The 27,060-nt window shown below is 40.9% G+C and overlaps 1 protein-coding gene across 4 annotated transcripts; it reads left to right on the top strand.

Moving 5' to 3' along the window:
- The first annotated feature begins 605 nt into the window (after nucleotides 1–605).
- Nucleotides 606–26,834, top strand: ppp1r9ala (protein phosphatase 1 regulatory subunit 9A-like A). 4 transcript variants are annotated; one of them, XM_037108940.1, is made up of 20 exons: nucleotides 606–782; nucleotides 1,301–3,365; nucleotides 14,544–14,676; nucleotides 14,990–15,110; nucleotides 15,521–15,625; nucleotides 15,949–16,084; nucleotides 16,934–17,092; nucleotides 17,221–17,274; nucleotides 17,602–17,831; nucleotides 19,136–19,232; nucleotides 19,325–19,448; nucleotides 19,622–19,773; nucleotides 20,241–20,565; nucleotides 20,654–20,711; nucleotides 20,797–20,868; nucleotides 21,096–21,297; nucleotides 21,795–21,839; nucleotides 23,135–23,251; nucleotides 24,267–24,455; nucleotides 25,568–25,726. In XM_037108940.1, exons 2-20 carry the CDS (start codon nucleotides 1,473–1,475, stop codon nucleotides 25,724–25,726), a joined length of 4,371 nt encoding a protein of 1,456 aa, XP_036964835.1. In that variant the 5' UTR covers nucleotides 606–782; nucleotides 1,301–1,472. The 4 variants fall into 4 exon arrangements, with proteins under 4 accessions (XP_036964835.1, XP_036964837.1, XP_036964838.1 ...); XM_037108942.1 differs by lacking the exon at nucleotides 21,795–21,839 and having other exon boundaries at nucleotides 607–782; XM_037108941.1 differs by lacking the exon at nucleotides 606–782 and having other exon boundaries at nucleotides 1,473–3,365; nucleotides 25,568–26,834.
- Nucleotides 26,835–27,060: the final 226 nt, after the last annotated feature.

Consider the following 27,060-nt stretch of genomic DNA (forward strand, 5'->3'; position numbering starts at 1 on the left):
TTAAGTGTTGTGCGTACGTCTAAAGAGGTGGCAGTCGCACATGCATACATCTAAAACGGCTGCGTCTAGAACTGCGGGGACGGGGCCTTCGTGCGCTCTGGTTTCTTAAGTTAGACCCTTCTCGTGAAACTGCTGGGAAGCTCCAGAAATGTTTTGAGGACTACGAAACTTCACCGGAAGTTCCATTGGCATCATGGTGAGTTGATGAGTGAATTTTAATTTTGGGGTGAACTTCTCCTTTAATGTGTAAACTCAGCGAGGGCCTCTCTAACGTGAAGGTATGCTAATAGTGTAAGTGCAAGTAAAGGTCGGTTTCCATGTCTGCCGTTAAACTTTCCAGTCTTGGTTGCAACACATGCGCAGTGTAGTCTCCTGGGCTGTTATTTCAGTCAAGGTGCGGACTTCTGCCCATGCAGATTGTCTAGGTGAGCTCTGATGTACAGTAAGCTCTTTCCCACGCCTTTCTTCCACAACCCCTCGTGTCTGTGGAGAAAGAGGGGTGGGGAGAGGGAGGAGGGGAGCGTCGTGGTGGGTTACAGTCCTGGAATGTGCGCGCGCTCCCGACTCCCAGTGTTCCCGTCGGTCGCTGCGCGCAGCACAGACCGACTCGGGTGCGCGCGCAGCCCGCGACAGGTCTGGAAGTGCAAGGAGGAGGCAGGACAACGCTGCCGGAGCGGGGAATGATGGCGGTGAGCACGAAGAAGGGACAAGTTTGACTACTACAAAAACTAGGGGAATTGTGGGCGAGATTTCGGCGCCTAACACGATGAAGCAAGCAAGAGGTGAGGAGCCTATGAAGTTATTTACCTTTTTCTGCGGGTTCTGCGTGCAGATTCAGGGGTAACGTTTTCCACAGCTCGTACTTGAAAAGCCACAATGAATTGTTCAGACCGAGGACCGACGTTCGGGTTGTATTGAACTGTTGGCCCAGTGAGTTTAACTTCGTTCCGCCTCTTTTTTTGTCCCCCTACAATGTAACGTTAGATAAAAAGCTGCCAGTCTTTAACCGGTTGAGATAAGTACATTAAAAGTTGAGAGCTGGTTAAAGTTACCTTCGTGGTTCGGAGTTTTGGTTGAACTAGCAAGCTAACTCCGCCGAACGTTAACACCTCAGCGTTCTAAAAGTCAGCCGACGTTTTAAAAGTGAGCCAACGCTCCAACATGCTCTCACTTACCTTTTAGCTTTCACGCATTTTTGCACGTATTAACTCATTTGAAATAACTTAACGTCAGGCACTGTGAGATAATCGTATCCGGTCTCTGTATTAACCAATTTTTTACTGTCCGTTTCTCCCTTTAGATGACTTCCCTGCGAGTGTTTAGTTGAGGCGACAGTGCTCAGAAGAAGCCCCGCCGGACCCATGGGCACCGCTTGCGTGAAGTAGAAAGAAAATAGTTCACCAAGAAGCGGCAGCACTCTCTTCAACACCGGCTTTTTTTTAATTGGGCTGCAGTCACAAACAAACACCAAAATGATCAAAGCGGAAAGCAAAGGAGGCGAGAGGACCCTGAGGAGCGCGTCCCCTCACAGAAATGCATACAAGTCTGACTTCCACGCCATTAAGTGCTCCTTTGATGGGCCAAAATCCGAGGGCGCCGCCAAATCATATGCTAATGGATCCAGTGACACCCGGGAGGACTCGAGGGGAAGGCCTTTTGGCACCAGAGTCAATAAGATAAAGAACATATTCCTACAGATGGATGGTCAGCAACAGGAAATCCAAGAGGGGAAAGTGGCTGTAAAGCCAGATGTGCCCCAGGTGTCCCCAACAAAGGCGCAGTTCCAAGTCGGCACCCACAGAGCAACAAGCCCAGAATCACAGAATTTAGATAAAACACCCAAGGGGGAAGATGTTGAGATTGACAAAGTGGCTTTGGCAGAGAAGTTTTCAGTGACCAGAAAACTCTTTGAACGAGGCATCAAAGAGCAGCCTGCAGCTGAAAAGCAGTCTCCGAACAGAGTAGTAACTCGTTTGTCCCTTGGCAGTGCCTCTGATGAAGGCAAAAGCACAAGGCGAGTCTCTGGATCTTCTGAGACCACTATCAAGTCAGAGCAAACTCCTACACCAACATTAGAATGTCGATCGGATGAGAAGGCTGATGGTGAGAAAAGGCATTCATCTAGAGTTTCACTAAATGCAGGACCCATGTCTAAAAGGTTGGGGAATTATATGACAGAGAATGACTCAGAAGACAACAGCACAGCTGCTGCAAAAGGAGAAGTGGTGCCTGCTAAACAACACAGTATCACTGAAGACTTACTGCCTACCTCTCCAACTAGGGACAGCTTACACAAATCTACTACCCCTGTTAAAGAAGCCACTAACTCTACACCTGTGACCACTAACAAAAATGCATCCCAGACAGCATCTGTCATTAACAAACCAGCGTCCTTGGCATCTAAACCCACATTCCCAGTTACAAATGCAGCGTACAAATCTGTTTCTCCAACAACTGATGCCACTCATAAACTCGTCTCACCAGAGCAAACAAGCCCAGTCAGCCAAGGCTACAAACGCACCTCATTATCCGGTGATGGATTTAGTAGGGCATCTGTTGGTGGGGATGAAGGCAAGCCACATAGTCCAACCCCAAGGGATGTGAAGCAGCCTCCTCCATCAGCTGGTGGATTTCAGAGCAGGGCTAAATACCCTGAAAAGGCCAGGAGTCCTGACAGTGTGGTACAAAGTCCAACCATGGACAAGCCACCCAGCCAGACCTCCTCACTGGACTCCAGGGGGGTGGGCATGGTACGAGCAGAACTGGTAGTGGTTCAGAATGAGTCATCAGAGAGCGAGGAGAATGAGGATGAGAATGTTGAGGATAATGTGTTTGAGAAGCTGAAGGTGCAAAGTTCCAAAGATCTAACTACAGAACTAAAAAGAACCTTTCTACCAGAAAAGCTGAACTGTAACCCAGCTCATCATGTCGCAAAAGATGCACAAAGGATAGCAGAGACTCTGGGTGAAGGTAGAGTCTTGGAAGACAATGATCAATTTGGAGTAAAAGAGGCAAAAGGGGGAGAGAGTTTAGTTAGTCAAGATGGTGACACTAATCGTGAGGAAGATGATGAGGCAGTGGAGGAGGAGAGTGAGCTGGAGGAGCAGGTGGGCCAGGGCATCCTGGATGGAGCCTCACCAGTAATTTATGGTATTGAGAACGCAGCATTTGTGGATGACAGAGATGTAGACCAGGTCCTCAGGGAAGAGGAGGAGGAAGAGGTGGAGGAGGAGGAAGAAGTAGAAGAGGAGGAGGAAGATCAAATGTATAGAGAGTATGATGACTGTTACGAGGCCCCTGGTCTTTCGGATGAGGAGGAGCCTCCCCTAAAGAGAAAAATCAAGTTCTCCACAGACCCCATTCTGGTAAGTGTTTAATGATGTACTGTTAACACTTGAATTATTGCCACTGAACTCAAGCACTTAAAAACATATAGCACAGGCCCGTCATTATAAACCACCGCCTCACTGAGTCAGCAACTGTTTCTGACCACAGTGTTTCCCTGCAGACATGACACAAATTAGTGGAGGCTGAGAATGAATGCTTCTTTCTGGCATTTTACGTCACAGCTGTTGCACTGTATCATCAGACAAGATTATCACAGCTCTGAAAATCTAAACTATGGTTTATTAATCTCAGTGAACAGTGTGGCAGGTGGTTTGACACACTCATCTCCTGGTGCATTAACCCTGCAAGAGATAAGAGAGGGGAGAATGTTGGGGACGTGAGGAAGCAATATTGTCTGTGATATTTCTGGAAATATTGTTGACATTGCATAAGATTTTGTGAAAGCAGGAGAACAGTTGAACCATGGCAGCGGTGAGGTGGAGACTTGTGGAAGACTTTACAGTAAAAAAAAAAAAAAAATCATGGGCACCCCTGAGTCACTGCGCTGCATGGGTATTTTTGCTCATTTAGAGTGGTTCCCCTCCGTACATGACTCATGTGTTACACTCATGAGGGAATTTTCACTTCTAACATGGGTATGGGTAATTCTATATGATCTCTTATACAGACCATGGCGAAGTTATCTTATTACTAATTTTAACATTTAGTTGATAAGGATGTGAATGTTTTGTCAGAAACAGAGATGCACAGTTTTTTTTCTTATGATTGGCTCGTGTTGTTGGTTGTAGTGGTTGGTATAGAGTTACAACATGTCCTCATTAGGATAGAAGTATTTGAAGTTCTGGGTTTCTAAATCTGGGAGATTGACGGAATGACTAATATCAGAATATGTTTTACTTAGACAACTGTTAAACAGTAGTAATGTACATAGATGTACATGTTTCATACACAGTCTAAACATAGCTAGGCTTGTTCCAAATGGTCTGTAAATTATTACCATCACCACAATGAATGATTTCATTCTTCCTTGAACAGTCAACAAATTGAGAAAATTCCTGTAGTCTCATATCATGATATCCCCGCTACATGTTCTTCAAGCTTCATATTTTTGCTCTCCAAGATGATTTTTCTGCTGTTGTAATATCTTTTTTGCAGGATGGCACGCATCATTACTGGTGGATGTTTAAGGTCTCATTCAGACTAAATCAGCTGTTATGATGAATACTACAGCACATCATTCATTAACTGCATTCGGGACATTAAGTCGTTTCTGTTATGTTGTCTGGTGCATCAGGCAGCATTATGCTGTGAGGAGATCTAAAAACTTGAGTTGTTGCTCTTAAGCTGGGACCAAGATTTAGGGCACTGTTGAAACAGAACCAGTTGTGTCTGCTCAAACCGACAGGCAGCCCTGCTCTAATCTCCACAACACCTGGTTTGATATGAAGGGGTGTGGTGAAAACAGAGGTGATATCTTCTGCCATAGATATGGCACCATCACCATATCTACACAATATTTTTCTAAAGTGGGGAAAAACAAACCACTCTAGTGCATTCCACAGAGTTTGTGAACAGCTCAGTGTTTATCCAGGCCTTCAAATGCACTGTTATCTCAGGGTGGGGATCCCCCTCCATCCCAGTCATCCTGGCAGGGGGTCCTGGGAGAGGGGACCAGAAGCTGACCTGGAGTGGAGGGGGACACAAACAACAGTGTGCCTCCTCCACCCAAAGTGGAACTATGACAGAGATAAACACAGCTTTGTAGTTCACAACAATATGTTATACTGCCTCCTCTGTGTAGCAGTTCACACACTGCTTACATTAACTGTAAAAAGGAAATATTATGCAAAAGACAAATGGCTGACACATGGTTGTTGATATGTGAGATTGTATCAGAGAGCTAACTGAAAGAAAAAAGGCGGTGTCCAAATTTTTCATACAGCCTACAATTATAATAATTATTATAATGTGCAGTGCAAGTATGGCAAGTCAATATGTGAAAGGTTTGCATACAGCAAAGACATGAATGAAGCTGATGGATCTCATGTGTGAGTTATTATCAATAAATCAGTCAATAATTTCTTCTTGTCAGCGGTGTGATTTGGAAGGTTTTTTGTTTTTTGTTTATCTCTGAATTAGATCTAAACATGAGGGTGAGAAAGTAAATTAGTACATTTTGAATGTCTGGAAATACACTCCCGCACACTATCCACTTCACTTGCGATTAAGTTTGACAGCAACATTTTGGTACTTAGACCTTCATCAGGTTATCTTAAATGACATACATTTTGGATGTAAAATTAAATTCAGTGTTAAATTACATGGACAAGATGATATAGTATTCAATAACATTTTTAATACCAGTTGCATAATCTTCAAAGAATTCAGGCACAGCTTTTGAACCCTTTTTATCCTACCCACGTGGTTGCTGTAAGAGCACCTATAAAGATTTGCATATACGCAAAATGTTACTTGTGTCATTAAGTCCAAAAATGTTCCAAGCAATCTTTTCAGTTTCCATCTAGCTTATTTATATAATTGCATGAATGGTTGCATGCAATGGACAGGCTGGGAAGAACACAGAGAAAGTTGTCAAAACAGTGACATGCACCTGGATTAAAGCCAAGGTTCAAGGTTACATGGTATGCTGGCAAATTAAGTCACACAAATGTCCCTCAGCCAACCTTTTCTACCTGTGTGCAGGCCAACAAAAGCTTTACGTTAGCGCTGCATCATTCTTAACAGTCTGTTAGTCAGAGCTGGCACTGGGATCGAGCACACTTGAGTGGAAGCTAACTAGGAGAGAGGAAGTGCTTTGTGCTTCTGCTCACAACGGGATTAGGTCCTCACGTAACCCAAGTCAGATTGACAGAGGAGGTGTCCTGTGTGGAAGAAAGGTCGTCTTTGTGAATTGAAGTAGACGTCCAGTTTCAGTGTCTATCACCCTAATCAGGGCTGAAAAACAAACTTTGTTAAAGAGGGCTTTCTGAGGCTGTTAGGAGGATTAGTTCACCTTGATTTGATAATTTCTAAAGTGAGAGTCTTCATGTTCAGGCAAAATGTGGATTTTTATGTAATTAATGCATTTAATATACTTGGAGGTTGTAGTTATGTGTAGTTGCCTTTTGATGAAAACACTTGTAATGTGTAATATTAGAAAGAAATTTTGTGAGAAGACTGTTCTGCAAACTATGTAGTAACAGAGTCACACTTTAGTAGGGCATTGAAATGCTGCATTCCCATTGCTGCTGTGTCAGTATATAAGTTTGCTACACCCCCTGGCTGCAGGAGCAGTATGAATATTGCACCACTGCTTTAAATTATATCTTTGTTTTTAGTGAGAATGTTCTTTGCTCCGTAACTGCAACTGCAAAGCAGCCTGTAATATTATATCTGTGTCAAGGCATGTTCTTTTATAAATAAACGCTTTTAAACTACAGATCACTTTTGTTTAGCCATTCACAGCTTTGAATTGGCTTTCTCTCTGAACCCTATAATTTGGCAAAAAGCTGAGAATTATTCAATGATCAACACTCTCTGCTGTAGGTGTCTGTAATCAGCTTGGGGACAAAGACTGCAGTTCTTTTCCAGTTAGTAGTGTGGTGTCTCCACACACGTTTTGAGTCATGTTGCACATAAGGACATTTGGAACAAGAGTAAAAAAGCAGTTAACCTTAACAGAAAAGAAAATGTCTGGAACCAGGAGCTGCACCTGCTGCTTTGCCCCACCCCCTAGAATCACAGGAAGTACCACCGGCAGTTATTGGTCAATGAACACCTTGTGCCTTCTCAAACACACAGGGCGTGGTGAAGGATTGTGGAGTGCACTGTAACTGAAAGAAGTCAGTGGTATTTTTCTTTGTTTGCACTGTCGGTAGTTACACTGTCTACATCGGCCAATGTTCAAGCATACATGCCATTCTTTTAGATTGGCTTCACATATGCCTTCAGTGAAACTTTGTGTGGTCTACGCAGACGTCACCTCTTTTATCTTGTTACCCACTCATTTTAACGACAACAGGTGACCCAGGTTTGGAGGAAGCTTGTCATTAATTATGTAGCCTTGAACTTTCAAAAACCAACACTGTACTGAATGACATTGCAACAATCAGGTGCACTTACAAGCTTGTATGTAACAACAGCATTTGTAGGCCTTCATTAAATGATGAAATGTTTCTCTCTCTGTGTTTCTCTGCAGAGCATGTGTCAGTGGACAGGAGGGTAGAGTGAGGGCAGGTTGTCCACTAGTTAATCACTTGCAGAAATAGAAGAGTAAAATGCTAAAATAAGTCACCAAATATACTTGGCCTGCCATAGATATACCTTGGCAGCCCACCCACGTAAAGTCTAGGTATGGGAAACACCGGATAATGTAAATTACTGACATTGTAAGGTGTTTTTTGCAACTAAAAATTCTGAGCACTGCATAATTATAAATGTTATATTACCACGAGTGGAGAACAGCCTCTGATGCAGTGTTAGTAGCAGCAAAACCATTGTGATGGAAAATGCTGGACGGATGAATGTCTTTTGAAATTAAACATTTGTGGATGGAGTTACTTTCTCCACCTGTATGGAGATGTACATTGTGAGATAACACTAGCCTGTGCATGCTGTCTGTGCTCTGCACCGTCCCTTGTATTATACTGAATTTAGCTATTTGTAAATGGATTCAGAATCGAAGAGGGCAGGAATTGTTATAAATCTTCTTGTGATCACAGCAGGGCAGTTCTTTTTGTGTTTCATGATTCGTGAAAAGCAAGACGGGCACACTCCATATTTTGACTCTGGCCAACCTTTCCCATAGTGTTGTGCTTTCCATTTCCTAAATGAGATGAGTCTTCTGCTGACCAGAGGAATGTGTCTGACTAGACTCCACCCTCATCAAACAGGCAGACAGGCCCTCCCCTTGTCGGCTCTGAGTTCCCTCCAGACACCTGGGCAAGTGGGTGACTATCCGACAGAATGGGACAGAATACCAATGCAGTCAGCTCAATGCTGTTCATTAAACAAGTTGGCATGGGATGAGTCTTGGGCTGATTGCGATTGCCTTGAACACTATCATTATGTTATTACAAACAAACACATTAGTGGGCACTATCTGTTTTCCCTGAAAGTCAACATTAATGGTGTGTTAAAGATTTCATCTCCTCTCACAAGACAAAAGTAGCTTTTGTGGGCCATTTATAAACAAACCTGTTCAACCTGTTCATGCTCGCAGTCCTTTGGAAATCTGATGCCATTATGGCGCTCTATTCTTCTCAGACTCCACCTCCTCTTGCTGTAGGTCACCTATAAACACTTACACCATAAACATTGTTGTTTAGGTTACAGTCAAAGTGTTAATAATACATAGGGCACACATACAGGAAGTACTAGATATATATTTAGATCTTGTTCATGGTGTGTTTACACAGGGTCTAAAAACTGGGCCCCATGCCTTCTTCCATAATTACTCCATGATCTGCGCCAGCCTGCCACCCCTGCCCCAACTCGCTCTCACAGCGTGTTTTGATTTGTTTTCTTTTTGTAGGCCTGCTTACTTTACAAGCTCCCCCGATCCAGTGGTCAGCCCTCGTTTTGCACTGGCAAGAGATTTCTCTGGTTTGCTTTTCCTCGCAGCTGCTGACTCATTTCCCACATTGGTATTCTGTTGTGGGGAGGGGAATGAGAGAACGATGGGAAGGATTTCAGTTTGGGTGTGGGCATGGGTGTACATCTGTGCGTGTGAGCACACGTAGAGAGGGTAGACCACTGCAGTTGTCAAAGATGGATGGAAAGCCCACACAAAGTGCTGGAAGCTAGAGTTTGGAGGAAATTTGAAGATGGTATTGCAGTCGTTTGACCCACATCACAACCTCAGTGACCGCAGAAATAAGAAGAAATTTGCAGAAAAAGATGATGTTCGTTTGCTCTATAAACTTTGTAGTTCTTCCTTGGTCTCTGGAGTCTTTATGTCTGATCAGAATGTTTTAGTTTTAGCCGATGGTGGACTGGACATTTGCTGAACAGTAAAGTAAACTGGCTATTATTTCTGATAACTGGAAAAACTGATAATTGTGAACTTGTTGTATGGCTGTTTGTAAGGGAGAGGCTAATAAAGAGATTGATTTCTGTCTTTCTTGCAAAGAAAACAGTGACTGAGTGATTAGGTTTCAGCAAAGAACGGAACATTGTTTGAAAAAGGCCTGGGAGTCCATGGCAACGGGAAATGGAGTTGAGACAGGAGAGGTAGAGAAGAGAAGCTAATCTGAGCTGCTGCTGCCAAGGTTGCAGTGGTACTTGCTATATTCTATTAGCCTACATTTTCTATGTTAATTACTAAAGTCTCCAAAGTCTAAACTAAAAAGCATCTTTCATCCATAATGAAATTTCTGTCTGCTCTAGATCTGGGAATCCATTTTTAACTGTTTAAATTAGAAGTTGATGAGCTTTGTCAGACCTATTTATAGAAGTGCTTTCAAGCTTTTTATTTGGAGACGAGCAAAACTGTGTTGAGTAGCTAGTTAATTTTCAGTGGTGATATTCTTCACTGCTATGTGCAGGGGTGTTGTATGATAGATAATGCATTTATCTGCCACTGGAAAAAGTGCAAAATATGGTTCATAGATAATACTCTTATGGCATTAGGTTTAAATGAAAAGAGGAGGAGGAGAATTTGGAAGGAATAGGACTCACTTGGGTTGATGGAGGGTCGAGGCCCCATGAATAGCATTCCTGTCTGTATGACAGGGCTGCAGTAGTGTGCATAATCTCCAAGTTTCTAGTTTTCTTTTATTTAGTTTGGGAAGCTACAGAAGAGAAATACCTGTACCAAACCAATACATGCTCCTTGTTTCCAAGATAACGCAATGCATTTCCACTTGGATGAATGTGTGAGAAAATCAGCGGGATGTTGTTAACCAGAAATATTCATAGTAATTCACTTTGATGAATTGAACAGCAAGCTCAGTGAGTTATGTTGGAAGCCTACTATCTGCACTGTTTTGGACTGCATCCAAAGGCTACATAGTGAGGAGACAGAAAGACAGAAGGGTAGGAGGGAATTGTTTGTGGTTGATTCTTCAAGTCTTGACAGGCTGCGGGATCTAGATCTTAGACTCTGTTGCCCAGAATGGAAATGTTTACTTAATTACATCATACATCCTCATGGCAAATGTTGCAATCAATCCTATAAGCCAGTCGCCCTACTCCTAGTTTTTATATCTCATCCCTTGATGTTTGCCTCAACCTGGGTTGCACACTTGGGATCATGGGAGCAGTTTCTTAGCATAGATGTGTCTCATAGTGTCTCTCAGGTATCTAAGGTTGCTACACACACCACATGACAACTCAGTGTTTGAGAATGAGCCCATTTGTGTGTGTTTTGGTGTTAAGTGAGACTATACAGCTGTACATGCAGCCCTTTGATGCACACTATAGTTAGCTCTAACAACATGTTTGTTAAATCATTTGAGCACCTTTGATACACAAGATAGAATTGCAGAATTGTATCACGGAGAAATACAGCAAAATAAAGGACCATGGAAAAACATAGACTAAAAATCAAAGTTAGTGAATGTGTCACTGTTAAAAGAAAATCGGTTTTCAGGCAGATTCTCTGACGGAAAAATACATTAGAAAATTGTCAAACCCCTGCCACCAGATAAAATGACTGAAATAGATTGCCTCTTTCTTGAGGCTCACAGGTGATCTTGTCTAGCAATGAGCATTTGCACGTTATAACCTGAATCCTGCTCTTCCAAGAACCAGCTCAGTGACGTGATGTGAAATTCTCGCCAAAATGCAACCTAGGCTTTTTTGTGAATGTATATGAGTCAGACCATGTTGTAAAAACATAATTACGATGACTTTTAAGAGTTACTGTATTTTCGTTTTCGGGTCAAACTCATTTTAAATGGGAGTGCTTGGGCCTATTCTTAAAACATTAAGAAGGCTTGACACAACATGAAACTTTGCTCGTAGTATCACCAGGGTCTCTATACATGAACTCGAGCATTGAGAACATTGTACATTGTACCGACATTGTACACAGAGTTTACTGAAAAGAAAAAGTTTTTGGACAACTCACATTAGCAGATGTTTCTTCTGCTTGCTGCCATCCTGCCAGCGAGAAGTGTTGATTTCGGAATGCAATGTAACATGGACAAGAGTTAAGATGGGCTGCTCCTAAAGCTTAGTTCCATATAAATCCATGGATAATTCATTGTTTTGTCATTAGCGAAAAACAATATTGACCCTGAAGTTGAAAAAGGAGCCTTATATAAGAAACAATGCCAAAACCAAAAGCCGGACATGAGATATCGCACGGATAGTTGTTGCCGGAAGACAGTAGCGGTCCTTAACTCTCCTCCAGGTTACGTCGCATTTGGAGAGCGATACTTCTCGGCGGCTAGCGTAACAAGCTACTGCTAAGGTGAGTTGTTCAGAAACTTTCTTTTTAGCAAACTCTTTGTACACAATGTTCTCAATGCTCGTGTTCATGTGTAGAGACCCTGGTGATAGTACGAGCAAAGTTTCATGTTGTGTCGAGCCTTCTTACTGTTTTAAAACTAGTGATTTTGATGCTCTCGCTAAAGTGCCCCAAGCACTCACTGTCGTAATTATGCTTTTACACAAAGGTTTGACTCATATACATTTGCCAAGAAAAGGTGCATTTTGGTGAGAGTTTTGCTTTAATGTGATAACTTTGTGCCCAGAGAATACATTTGAATAATGACATCTATAAATTCAAGAGAGAGTTCACTGACCTGATTCCCAGGGGTACTGTTCATAATCCTTGGACAGGATCACTTCAAACTATCTTTTAAATGTTTTTTTAACAAAAGAAGTTCAGCAATAGGAGGACAACTTCATTCTTCCTCTGTGTTCATGTTCTCCCTGCTTTCCTCTGTTTATTTTCCAAGCTGCAACTGTTCTGTTTTGCTCTGTGTAAATAGTGAGCCTGCTCTGTAGTAGAGGTGTGGAAATTTCTCAATTAAAAGTGCATCGTGATGCAGATGTGGATGATTCTTCATCGATGCAGAGACATAGCATAATCAAGAGTCTGCAGCTTATAATTGTTGATTGTCTGGCATCAGCTGGACAATAAAAGTACGTTGATCCCATGCTTTGAATTGTGGGATGACATTAAGCTAACTTTACTTATGTAGGAGGTATGTTTTTTAAACGGACGTATCGGGGCACATCTGGATTTTATGAACTTGCTGGGAAGCTCTAACTGGACAAGACCCACCCTGAGCGTGACTTATGCCTCACAGCAATTACTTAACATGTTAGCCATTTCCACCTGAAGCTAATGTCTGCACCCATAAATGATAACTTGTTTAACAACAAGTGTAGCTAATCAGCCAAGACCAAGGCACTGTCAACTTTGCCACCCAACTCTGAGAGAGGTGTGTGCAGCAGAGTCAATAAATACCGTATCTTAAAGCTTCTATTGGAAAACAATATTACTGTACATTACAACAAATGTGCAAGGCATTGCTGATGGATTAATACTTTGGTTTTGTAATGTTAATGTATTGAAAAGATACAGCTTTTATTTTGTACGGTGCTATGGTCTGATTATTGAAAGACTTTATGAATAAAAGGGGAGTTTGAATAATGAAAAAGTAGCCATGTGCAGTAATAAAGATCACTGAGGATGCCATACACTGAGATGCATCAAGATGCATGGAGAATTGTGAGGCCAATGAAGACTCGCACCTCCACTCCTTAGTAAAACTACAGTTACCATCTCTAATGAACAGTGGAGCCAAATTATCAGTGTGCTTCTTACCAACTCAGTCATAGGCACCTGTAGAGTGCACATTTGACACTCATGCCAGCACCCTGCCAACATCACCACCAATATCACAGAGACTCCACCCAGATTAAGACTAGTGATGACCAAGAAGGGGTTTTATGTTACCGACCTACTGTTGGGTTCATCCCCATAATCGGGCATTAGGCCCAGATGGAGTCTGGTAAATTCTAATCTACTTTTGTCTCAACAGTGTTTGATATCTGTAATCTAGTCTCTCATAATTGAGCTCACTCTCACATTACTTTGTAATTGTTTCTCAAAAATACTTAAAGATTTAAAGCTTTAAAGTTTAAGATTTTAAGTGTTAAAATATGAAAATTGTTCTGTTCATTTCTTTATGTTAACTTAGAAAGTGCTCTGTGTTGGACTTAATCAGTATTGAAAATAATTGTTTGTTGTGGCAATAAATTAACTTTATTGTTATTGTACATTGTAGTAACTGAGTTACAACAGATGTGAGTGTATTTCAGAGTGTTTTTAAAAAACCCATTCTACTTAGTAGCATCAGTGGCATTTATAGTGAATAGCACAAAGTGTTGTCATTCATAATAACCCTTAATACTGGAGTTGAGAACTGAGTAATGCTCATTAACTGGAGGTTAAGGGATTGGGTTACTTTTTGTATTTCTCTTTTTTTTTTTTTTTTTCTTTCTGTTGTGCCGATGATAACACTTGTCGTCTGCCTCTGAACATTGATCTTTGCTACATTCACTGCTTAGCTCTCCCCAGCTGTGCCCTACTTTCCACACTGCTCATGTTCTGCTTTATAATTCCAACCAGAAAACAGCCTCTGGGACACATCCAGTGCTTTGCAAGGCCTGCCTGCAAAGTTCACAACTTCATAAAACTCTGATGAAAGACCTCATGTGCATGTCTGGGGAAATGCATTGTTTGCTTCAGTGTTGTTGACACTTGATTTACATCTGTGATATAAATGCATAAAGAAAACCTGCAAGAGTTAATGATGTAGTGTGTGCAGTTAGATAACCCCAGGTTCAGACACGATTGTGAGAACAGTGGCCAGAGATGATAAACAAAGAAGTGAATTCAATGTTAGTGGTCCAAATGATCATCAAAGGGCTCTGCTGTCCCTCAGCAGCTGTTACAGTGTGCTCCAGTAGTGCACTGGTGCCATAATTTCCAGAGTTATGGTCCAAAGTATGAGAGTATTTCTCCCTCGCTATGCAATTTATCTCAGATGAAGAATGCGTCCTTGTTCAGTCTGGCAATATAAATAAGAATAATTGAGAAGTGAACATAATATGCCTGTGTCTGAGTAGATCCCAAAGATACCCCTCAACATAAATCAGTCTGATGGTTTAATACTAGATCAGGACAATAGAAGCTGGTGTACTGAAGCTACGCCTTTGTTATTTTAACAACATAGGTCTTCAGTACCTTCTCCAATGAGGATTATGATCGGCGCAACGATGATGTGGATCCAGTTGCAGCATCTGCAGAGTATGAGCTGGAGAAGAGAGTAGAGAAGATGGATGTGTTCCCTGTGGAGATTGAGAAAGGTAAGTTTAGTAACAGCGGAGGTCAATTTCAGGGAGAAACATTTATCTACATCCCCACAAAGATGAGGAGTAATGCCTTCTAATTGTGTATTTGAACAATTTGTGTGCCGATTGTAAATCAGTAATATTTAGGTTGACAAATGCCATTAGATGATAAAGTCTTGTTAACTTGACAGCAGTTTCTTTCCACAACTCACACAGTTACTGATCATAATTTATTACTAAATCATTATTGAGATTCAGGGCATAAACTTGTGAAATTGAGCCTATTTGCAGTTCTTTCTAACCACCCTTGAAAAATCTCTGCGTTCAGGAGACAATGGACTTGGCATCAGTATCATAGGAATGGGAGTGGGGGCTGACCAGGGTCTGGAGAAGCTTGGCATTTTTGTGAAAACTATAACAGAACGAGGAGCAGCTGAGAGCGATGGACGGTAAGCTAAAGCGCGGAAACCTCCTTTTTTGCACAACCCCAGATTTAAGTCTCATTACAGAACAATCACTTGTTATGTCTTATGTGCAACCGGAAACATGGCACGCACTTGCTGTAAACTACACAACTACAGCCGTTGCTAATGTCGCATTCTAAGAATTTTTCAACCCCCTGGGGCCCAGAGACACACAAGACACAAACAACCAGATTTATTAATAACGTTCCAAGAAAGCTAAAGAAAATAGTCTCACTCTGTCTGTTTCCCAGGCATTTTTAGATTTGTTTTATTGCCAGCTGCACTGAGGCTACTTTTTTCTATTTATTTTAAACACAGTTCTGTAGGCAGTGCATTACTCTATGTGGAAATGCTTGAAAACCTCTTGATGTAATAACTGTCTTCTGTATCTCCAGCATACAGGTGAATGACCAGATAGTGGAGGTGGATGGCATCAGTCTGGTGGGAGTCACCCAACTGTTTGCTGCTACAGTCCTGAAGAACACAAAAGGCACAGTGAGGTCAGCTCAAAGTCCATCTTCCGGACCTCAGAGACCTTTCTTTAGTTTCTGGTCCTAGAACTTTATTGAAAGATCTTGTTAGTGTCAAAAGTAAGCCACTCTGCAACAACTGAGTTTGTACATTTCAGTCCAGGGATGTGTTTTTTTTCTCTTTCTTTTAAGTGAAAGAGGCCACACAAAGTATGACTGCATGTTAATGATTTATCATAGGGGAATGAAACACCCACACATGACCAGCATCAGGCCTAAACTGGATCAGCCGGACAAGATGTGAATTGTTGCATTAAATGGTGTACTAACAAAGTTGCACTCTAAAATCGCAGGTTTCTCATTGGACGGGAGAAGCCAGGGACTCAGAGCGAGGTGGCTCGCCTCATAAGCGAGACACTAGAGCAGGAGAAGAACCAGCAGCAACAGCAACATCACTTGGATGACCACTATGAACACTCTACAGAGGAGGTGAGTCATTAGACAGCTCAGCTGCTGCCTCGTGTCATGTGACTGATGATAGTCATGTAAGGATTGAAATACTTTTTATTGACAATATAACACACTGTTCATTAAAGTGATAGACTTTTGCTGATATGAAGTGTCCATGCTTGTCTGGTTCCACTATGATATAATACCAAGGAGGGTTTACTAAAGCTTCCAGGAATAATCGCTATTCATTACCAAGAAAAAACGCTATTTTACAAATTCTAATTACGATAACCCCACCATGAAATGAACACAACATTAGCCCCCTTTCCACGCCCAGTCCTATCCCACTCAGCTCAAACGGCAGCAGGAGCAGGATGCAGCTGACTGTGAGTAAGCCATGTGTCACCATTCTGCTGTGTTGGAAGGTGTTCATTCGACTGCTGCATGTCTGCCAGAGTTGTGAAATGTTTGCTCTCTGAAGTTCAAGCAGCCACAAGCCCTGTTTTTACGATAGAGCGGCTGGGCAGGGAATATCTGTGGGATTTACTGAACCAGCCAAAGTAAGTGGACACTGTTTTAAGTGTCTCTGTGGTTATGCAACGTGTCTGAATGTATGTGTGTAGGTGTGTTGACAGTCTTTTTGCTCACTGAGAATTTTGATCATGTAAATGTGTTGGATGCACCAGACTTGTATAGACAAACTCCTGCAGTGCCTCCCTCTGAACCAGCCAGCCTACGTTTGGGTTTGGTGATATTACAGTGTTTCCTCCAGACTGTGGTGAACTATGCCCTTGGGAGTGTTGTTGACACAAACTTAAGCATGTTTCCTGGGCATGTAGGGTGTGTTGTGTTGCAATATGTGATGCCATGCGTGATGTCATATTTCAGGAAGAGCGCTATGAGGAGGAGGACGCAGTAGATGAGAGGATTCTGGGCTCCAATTTCTCTCCAGGGCAAAACGCAGAGGTGTTTGAGCTGCCTGATTCAGAGGCGTTGTTTCTGCCAAGCAGTATGGACAGCTCTCAAATGGCCTTCAAGTTCAAAGAGGTATCACCCACACCATCACATTCAGTCTTGATAAAGATCAGGTTTTCTATTTGGGCAACCAAACAGTATTAATCACTAACAGTACTTGGTTTAACCATATCTTTTATTTTCCTATTTTTGTTCCATAGCTGCAGCTCAAACACAGCATTGCAACAGCTGAAATAAATCAACTAAAGGAAAAGGTATGATGGAAATAAAATCAACATTTTTCTATTTTAATTGTTTAAAATATTCAAGATAATCATGCAACATATAAGGGAAATAAGTATATATTGTAAATGCGTATGAATATTGTGACATTTAAAGAAAAGACTTTCATAAAGTTAACTTTCATCAGTAATACTTCAATTACTCCTCTTGTGCATGAGAGTGGTGGTTTCTTAGCACCCGTTGTGCTTCTTGTTATTTCTTTTAAATTACTATTTAATACATCAAGTGACACAGATAGTCTCAGGCCAGTAGTTGCTTAAAACAACACTTTTAACTAAAATGACACTATCTCTGTACAGCTAAGGGCATCTGAGGAGGATAGATCATTGTGGGAAGCCAGGGAATCCGCACTGGAGCAAAAGATGGAGGATAACAACAACAAAATCTTGAAGCTGGAGAGTTACTGGCTAGAGGCCCAGGACCTGTGTAAGGGTGTGAATGAACAATTAGCTGAGACTCAGACTCAGTATGAGACTCTGGACAAGAAGTACAACAAGGCCAAGAAACTGCTCAAGGACTACCAACAGAAGTAAGTCTGTCATGAGTTAGATAACACCACAATGTTTGCGAGGTGACAAATTCAGTCATTCAATGGTTTAATCAAGCCATTTTATTTATGTAACACATTTAAAAACAACAAATCTTGACCAAGATTTATTCTTTGAAGAAACTAAAAATGAAACCAGGGATTGTTATATATTGATTCATGATTAAGTAACTAGGCAAATGTAAAAATACAACAGGCAAATTGCACAGAAACACCTTAAATCATATATATTTGTTTAGACCCAACAGCTGTTTGAAGATGTCCACAGATGTAATTTAAAAGAAGTCCTGGCTTGGACAAGAAGACCCCTCCACTGTCTTCAGGACAATATTTGATCCATGTAACTAGGAGCATGTAATGGAGGGGAGAGATAGTTACGTAAAACAGAGAGGACTGTAAGTAGAGAAGTGGTTGAGGAGGCCAGTTAAAAAGTGGTGTCAAACCATGCAATTTCGGAATATATGAAAGGGAATAGTGTCTAGATGACATGTAGAATAAATGTATAAAGGTTTAGTTGTCATAAGCAGTATGGGGTTAAAGGGTCATCTCAACCACATCACAAAGAACATTTTCTCAGACCTCTGGTAGCCATTCTAATAGTTGAGGTTTTATCAGAGTTTTTAAGATGTCAGACTCTGACATTTACTCCACAATACTAATTCAGTGAGCATTGATGGAAACTCTTCTGTGATGCATTAAAAAAGTTACATGTGACTAAGTCTTTCCAGAAAACGTTTTCCTTGTTACAATGTTTGTGGCAAAAAAATGAAAACTGTTTACAGACCTTTTAACTTTAACATTTTTTTCAGCAATCTGCCAACCTCAGAATGAATCTTTTCCATTTCTATTGTATTAGGATGGTGAATAACTATATTAAAAGGGACATTAAACTCAGCTATCTGCATGGTTGTTTGACCTTGACTTGTTTTTCTTTTTTTGGTTATTCGAGTGAACTGAACCTTTAATTCAGGGATTTATAGAGCTATCAGTTCAAGTACTGCTTCACTATTATTTTATTGTTTTGAATCATTTGTTTCTATGGCAATTGAGGTATTACAGAAAACACAATTTGTTCTCCTAGTCTCTACGTTGACAGCATATTTCTCTGTTTACACTTAGGTGATATTTTTCATCTAAGGTATACGCTCTGATTTTACATTTCATTCTTTTTGCAAGGAGAATGGCTGCTGTTGGACCTCAGTGTTTCAGTGGTAATCACATGAAGTTGAGCATGTTTACAAGCTAAAGGGCTGATGGGAGACCACATTTCCTCTTTTTCTCCCCAGAGAGATAGACTTTGTGAAGAGGGAGGAGGAGCTGAAAAAAATTCTAGATGAAAAAGACAAGTGGTACAAGGAGCAGCTGGAGAGCTTGCAGAACAGGGTAAGACCCCAGCTCAAAAAGAAAAAAGGCTTATACAGCACAGCAGAGTTACTGTGAGACACTGAAAGGAGTCTGTGTTGTTTTGTCCACAGATAACGGTCCTGGAGTCTAGAGGGGCCTCAGTTGTGGAGAGTCAGTGTGGTCAAGAATCAGCAGCAGACAAGAGATTAAGTAGCCAAGACTCAACCAACGCACAATCCGTTGACTCACTACTAGGTACAAAGGTTTACGGGAAATTAATTGCATTCAAAATTGAAGTACCTATGTCATACTTTCAATGTTTGATCTGTAAAACATCCACAACCATCATCAACTCCAGCGACTATGGTAAATATTTAAAACTGCGTCCTCTGATTTACATGATATTTTTGTTTCCTTATCTTGTGTAGGACAAGATTGGGGCGAGTTGGTCCCTGAGACTGAGCGTTTGGACACCAGTGCACACAAAGCAAAAGGCCTGCTCGCTCAGAAGGCCAAGCGTCAGCCTCCGTCACGCAACAAACTGAAGGAGAACCTCGCTGTGACTTCAAGTCACTCTCAGGTCTGCCAGCAACAGCCGATAATGATACATTGCTTAATCTGCACTGTGAACCAAATTCCTGTATCCTATTAGCATAAAACTGGATTTGACAGTTAGCCACTTGTTGTAAGTTTTGATGGCAGGTTCTAGCTCTGAACTGCATCTTTGGCACTTCATAACTTGAATGATATTTAAATTGGCAACAGACACGTTTTTGCTTTAACTTCATAATTATAGGGTAAATGTTGATTGCACAATGTAATGGTTATAGGATAATGACACCATTGGTGTTTAGATTTGTTCTTGTAACAAAGTATATTTCTAGCTTCATTTTAGTGTGGCAATGTTGTGACAGGTGTGTCATGTCCAGTGTGTGTGTACATAGCTCAGCCAATCAGAGCTGAGGAACCAAGCGGTCTGTTATATAAATAGCTTCTATCTCCTCTTCCTTGCATTGTCCTTGTAAATAATTAGTTTTGGCCCTACAGGAAACTGAAGAAGAAGAGGATCAGGAGGAGCAGGAATCCCCCAGGAGGAGGAGGTCCATCCAAGAAAGCCTGTCCCTCCCAGTGCCTGTCTGCTATCCTGGGAATGGACAAAAAGATGATTCGGGAGAGACTAGAGATGGATCTCGGAGAACGGCAGAGCTTTCAAGCAGCCCATCTTTGTCACCATCACTGGGAGACAGTGTGGAGAGCAGCGGAAGTCCGTCTTTGTCTTCTCCAAAAGAAGCCGCGTCACCACATTCCCCCTCTGGATTCATGCGCAATGTCAAGAAGAGGGAGTCCAAAGGCAAGGGCAAAGAGCTCAAAGGTATGCAGGACCAAAATGTCATGGCTGTCACAGCAATGTGTTCTGCTGTGCTGTTTTTATGAGGCTGATTATCATTGTTTAATTTCAGAGGAGCTAAGTGAGGCCTCATCAGCAGGAAAACCTAAAAGACGATTTCCAGACTTTGGGTAAGTCTCTATGGTGATTGTTGTCACTTGTTTCTTGGTTACCATCCTTCTTGCAACAATGAAACATGTTACTGGTCTTTGACAGAGGTCTTCGGAAGTCAGGTGGCAAAGGAAAAAAACATGACAAGGAGGCGATGAGAGCATCTTTGGACAGCAGGTACGTTATCATTCAATTTATAACAAGTTAAAGCTGACATGTGTTGCAAATAACTTGAATGGTTTTGGATCTTCTGCATTCTTTGGAACATATTTGTTAGTTGCTAATTTATTGCAACAGATACCAGATGCCAAAATTCCTGTTTAACTGAAGAAAGGAAATGTTTGAATGAAATGAAACTGTTTTTTTCCGTTATAGATAACATTTACTGTGTTTCCACTGTGTAGGGGATCAGCAGAGTTACTGGAAGAGTCTGGAGGGAACCTGTCTCCTGCAGATTCAATGACCTCCATCCCTACCTGCATGCCCTTCTCATGGTTTGGAGACAAAGAGAGGGACAGAGATAGAGAGCCCTCATCCTCCAGCAGCAGCCTGCCGTATGTTGCAACTGAGACCAGCAGTGAGCAAAGCCAGGATCGAAAGAATAAGGTGCGGGACCTCTTCTAACTTTATGTATAAGATAAACATTGGACTTAGAGTATAGTATAAGTATTCAGCAAAACATAAGATATTAGTTAGATAGTATTTAATACCGCTTAAATCAAGACTGAATGTTCAAGGCTGTTTCTAGACACGTGCCTTCGTTGATCCGCTCTTCAAATAAGCTACAATGTGCAACGGCTTACAAGTAACAGGATCCATATGTTGGCCATTAGAGAGAGCTAGCGGGGGAAGACTTGGTGGCTTTTCAGTGACATTGCAAAGAGTGACACATCAAATGCATCCAGTGAAACGGCTGGCTGACTGTCATACAGGCTGCGGTTGGGCTTGTGTTCCCACAACACTTTTTGATGAGTTCAAGTCACAAGCTGAACCAAGAAGACTTGAATACAAAGAGAAGAGTGTTGTTGCTGTGTGTATGATGGTAGTTTGTGGGCTTTGCTTCCTGGACACTTATCTCACTGAAACGTGTTTCCTTTGAACAGACAAATCTCTCCTGGTCCTCTTTATTCAGTCGCTCATTAGATTTGGTACAGTATGCAATTTTTGTCTTATTTTAATGTTAGATGGCACAGTAGGGCAATACTAACATTCTACATTTTTTGTAATATCTCACCTCAATACATCCATGAATAATTCACTGTTTTCCTTTGTAGTGGGTATGTGGTAGTGTTACAGGAAACTAATGATGTTGAATTTTCCACATTCATAGAGAAACATGCAAAGTAGTTTCTCTGGCTTGTTGCACCAGCTAATCAAAAGTTTGATCCGACATTTTTAGTGTACTCTGAATCTAACTTGTTTCGTGCAGCTTGTGTTTTTTCATAATGTAATTCTGACACTGTGTTTGAATTTAACCACACATGAACTTGTATTCACATAGCTGGTGCAATAGCCCCCACATCTGGACAATATATCCATTAATCCAAATTAAGTCTTCTGTGTGAAAAACAAACCACAGTTTAAAGGTCCCATATTTTATTCAATTAAGTTTCACAAGTTCAGTTTTTTGTGTCAAGCAGAACATGTATAGATACTTAAATGTAAAAAAAAAAAAAAAGTTTATTCATAATGTCCTTTGCTGCAGCACCTTTATTCACCTTTATTCTATCTGAATGCTCTGTTTTTTTGCTCTTTTACGTCCCCCTTCAAAAAACCCAGTCTGCCCTGATAAGTCAGCTCTCACAGGCCTAAGCAGGTATAGCCCCTATTCCCTCAGCAATGCCAGTGTTTTTGTAACCATGGCAGTGCTGAAGATGGTGACTTTATAGTTGCAACCTCAAAACCTTACAGAAATCCTGACAGCTTGTTAAAAGGCACAGTTTTCTGAACACGCACACACAAATACTTTTACAGTGTTTATATAGCTCCTAGATCAGCTTTATGAACACAATGACATGGACATGAAAATCTCAGTTGCTACAATATGGGACCTTTTAACTGTCACTGGCTCAGACAAAAGGTATTTACACTGCCTAATGAAAAAAACATTACCCCATACCTGAGATGTGTGTTTCATTAGAAGTAGTGTTAGTTGTTGTAGTTTAGAAGTTGTTGATGTAGATTGGTGGTGGATTTTGCTGCATAGTAGAATCTTGTGCCTCCCTTTCGCAAGTTGAAGATCACTAATTGCTCAAATCAATGACATGGACTGCTGCCACAGTTTTAATCACATGTAACAATTGAGTCCTTGCGGGAATAGCACTGCAATCACCCTTCACACCTGTAGTGTTGTGCTTGTTTGTTTGCCTCTCCTAGCAAAGAATTGTTTGTGGTGGTGATGTGTGACTTTAGTAAATGCGTTCCTTGTTTCCACTTGTTGCAGAGTTTTTCAGTCATAGATGATTCTAATGCTGCCAGTCCCAGTACAGACATCTCTGGGTTAGTCGCTGAACCCAATCTGTCTGGGCGCTCACACACTTTAATCTTCTCTTCCAGCGAGGTGAGTGCTCTCCTTGTTGCGCAGTCACAAAAGCCGTGTGGGACGCTCCGATGCAGCTGAAAGGGGACATTCTCAAGCATGCTCTTTGAGCCTCCCCCTTTCATAGCTGAGATTAAATTGTGAATGCAGAAGGGGTAGAAGAGAGCTGCATGTGTGTGTGCGTGTGTGTGTTAAAGCTGTTTTGTTCTGTGTTAAAAGAAGTCTTGTGGCTTAGCTTTTCTTAAGTCAGCTGTGATGTTAATAGTTTGTATTTTGCTTCTGTTAGAACCAGTGCTTCATGTTTTTTACAAGCTTTGGCAGACCACAGAACAATGTTGACTGCTCTGCTGCCTGCTCAGTGGTGTCTCAGCTTCAGTTTTTTTCTAATTTTGTAGTTTCAAGTGTCTTTCAATGAAACATACAGTATGAAGATGCACACCTGACATTTTATTGGTAATTTGTTGTCATTGCACGCTTGTTTTCTTGCTGCTACTTGGGAAATTTGTATACTGCACTCAGTTTTGTTAAACACTATGCATTTGTTGTTTGTTGGACATACTGTATACTTTCTTTGCTTTTTATTTTGTTCCAGCACACTCCCCACTCCCTGACTCAAAATGCTTTTCAGCAATAGAAATACATTTATTGAGATAATTGTTACATTTTCAAAAAACATTTTATTGAAGTGATTTTGTGAAAGAAGTGGAAATGTGATTAATGTCTGCATTTCACCACTGGTAACTTAACTGTGCATTGGAAACAATGACCCAACTGTCAAACACATATAGCACAAGTCATGGCACTTTATAGCTGTTGCACATTGGCAGGCATCCACTATATATAATTTTTTTATATTTTACATATATATTTATGTAAGCGTGAGTACAACAGTGTATGATACGAAACAACACTCTTACTTTCAGAATCCTGCACAGAAAAATAATGATTGTAACAATGTTTAACATGGTACCACTCTTACTGAAACATCAGTTTTTTTATTTCTCTAACATCTGTTCATTTTATGTGTCCTCTGTAGACTTTGGATGATGAGCCAGTAGCTACAGGAAAAGAGTATCAGTGGCAGAACCGGCCTGTCTCTGAATGGACCAATCAGCAGGTCTGTCACTGGTTGATGGGCATGAATATGGACCAGTACACACCTGAATTCACAGCCAGGGGAGTGGATGGCCAGCAGCTCTTGAATTTGGACAGTGATAAGTTGAAGGTGAGGGGAAAAAACGGCACCTGGTGGGATCAGTTTACTTGAACAGTGTAACAGTGGAATGATGGTGTATCTGTATCCGTGATGTTATCATGTTGTTTATATTCTTATCATTGGAGGCCCCTCTCAATGCAAATCAAGTCATTATTTAATCTGGTGTAGTCTGTCTAAGCTGTTGTTTGACTGCCATCTTGTGGCCAGAAGTATTTTAACCTGTTGGCAGTTGCAATATCAGATGACTCTGATTTTCTAATTTCTATTTAACATTTCTGCTAAATTAGATGAAGAATGAATATTAAGAACATAAATGAGAGAAACTACTACTGCTGAAGTGAGATTATGACTGGGCTACATGTAGTGCTCATTTACAGTATGTAGCACTTGGATTAAATGTTTTAATCAGGCTAAAATTATAGTCATACATTTTATCCGGATATCAACTTTATGTTCTTGTGAAGTTTTCCTCAGTTACATCACTACAAATATAAAATATAAATAAAAAGCTTGTTTAGAAACACTTACTAATAATATTAAGAGGTCCTTCACAGCAAATTTGCTCTGGACTTGAAATTATTAGTCACTTTATTTCTCTTCTGTTTGCTCTATTCTCTTAAATGGCAATATTTCAGTATTTCCTTATGTTTACTAGAATGGCCCTCAGTAGAGCGCATCCATCGTCAAGGTGCAAGAGCCGCCTTTAAATATGATAAAACTCAATAGCCCTGTATTACACTTGCATTTTAAACCACCCATAAATACTGTCCACCTAAATAAAACATATTTACATCAAGGTTAATGTATTTTCCCTTGAGAAATAAACAACAACAACAACAAGTACATTCTGTCTAACAACGTTAAAGATCCTGGATCCGAACCAGTTTTTATGTAAACATGCTGACAATCCAGCTAACACACAGTTGAAAAAAATAAGCTCCTTGGCAGAAGTGCTAAATTAAATATACTGGGTTTTGTACAGATGTTTGGCTCTGGGAACTAACTCATTTTGACAGTGAAGATGAACCGATCAATCATTAGTTGCAGCCCTACTTTGATCCTTAGTGACATGTCTTATGGTAACAATATTCTGTCCTAACTGTGTGCTTTTTTTCTCTCAGGCACTTGGTGTTTCAAGTCAGAGCGACCGTTCAACCATCAAGAAGAAGCTAAAGGAGCTGCGTAAGGCTCAGGAGAAACTGGAGAAACAAAGAGAGAAAAAAGAGAAGGAGGTTCGACGCAGCGGGAGACTTCCAGTCAGTAACGACTCTGTCTGCTGAGCCAGTAGCTCTCCAAGTCCATCACAGCAGAACTATGACCAACACTTTTTTATACTTTTGGTGCCATGACGTCAACGCCACGTGTTGTTAATGCCAACAACCAGTGAACATGACTGACAGGGGTGAACCTTTGCTGACTGAGGTGCCAGTTACGACTTCTGAAAAAAACTGCAGCATCCTGTTTGTCTTCGCATTACTGTTTCTTTTGAATATTTTAACATATTTTCAGCTCAAACCATTTTAACTGAAAGATGGGGAATGTCAAAAAACAAACAAAAACGTTGGGTTTATGACCAAAAAGGAATCTTAACATTTTGTACCACTAAAAAGCTAAAAGCTATTATAATTAATATTATATTATTATTATTATTATTATAAAAAGCCTGATTTCAGATCTAATGTAGTCATCGCAGATCATGCACATATTTACCAATGGAAGTCAAATGTATACTGCTTTTCAGCATTTTATATTTTGCTAGTATAACTTGCCTGTTCTTTACAGGAACAGTTACTGTACAGTTCAGATAAAAGCACTATATTTGTCTTTTAAGCTTCAATGGGCGACAAGGTTTTAAATGTATAAATGAATTTTATACATGTGCCTAATAACTGCATATCTTTTTTTTTTTTTACTTAAATACCATTTTATACTATCTAAATTTTTCTACTAAGTAGAATAGCTCGGCCGTCATTTTTGCTGAATGAAAAAGCAACAAACAAATCAAGTAGGGACATGGTGAATGCTGCTTCTGCTGGCCCTGATTCTGGCTGTGTGTTGCTGAGATGGTACCATGATGCTCCATGTAAATACACACACAGCATGCAGGTCTGCTACACGTGCACCTCACCGGTCCATTAGACGGTCAGATGTGCCTATGACAAGGACCTGTGTGAGTCTGGAGCACAGCGTCGTGTCTGAATGTGAGGCTGAACGACGAGTCGTTGGCAGCCAAACCGAAGTGCTTCCTTTTCTTCTTCCCACGCATGACTCCATGTTCTGTATAGAATACAACATGTTGGACTGCAACAAAATCATGTTTTCCACATCTCCTGAATCAGAGAAACATGTCTTGGTACATACAACATCAATAAACTAATTTTCACTTTATGAAGTGTGTTTGCTTCCTGTTTGCTTTACTAAGTTTGCTGTTACAGTGAGCTCCAGATAACGGCAGACATGTTTTAATGTGCACAATGTGGTTATGGGGAAAACATTTTAATCAGAAGAGAAAGGTCTTCATTGACTGAGTTTTTTATACCTTAAATAAACTGACCTTAAAGGACAGCACAATTTTGTACTGTTTTACTTGTTTATATGTGGCGGACCCTGCCAC

Source organism: Acanthopagrus latus, chromosome 9, assembly GCF_904848185.1.
Source record: "Acanthopagrus latus isolate v.2019 chromosome 9, fAcaLat1.1, whole genome shotgun sequence".
Classification (NCBI taxonomy): Eukaryota; Metazoa; Chordata; class Actinopteri; order Spariformes; family Sparidae; genus Acanthopagrus; species Acanthopagrus latus.

Coding starts and splice junctions, on each gene's coding strand:
- ppp1r9ala (XM_037108940.1), top strand. CDS start 1,473: ATGATCAAAGCGGAAAGCAAAGGAGGCGAGAGGACCCTGAGGAGCGCG. Junction 16,085..16,933: donor ATGAACACTCTACAGAGGAG/GTGAGTCATTAG, acceptor GTCATATTTCAG/GAAGAGCGCTATGAGGAGGA. Junction 23,252..24,266: donor TAATCTTCTCTTCCAGCGAG/GTGAGTGCTCTC, acceptor TGTCCTCTGTAG/ACTTTGGATGATGAGCCAGT.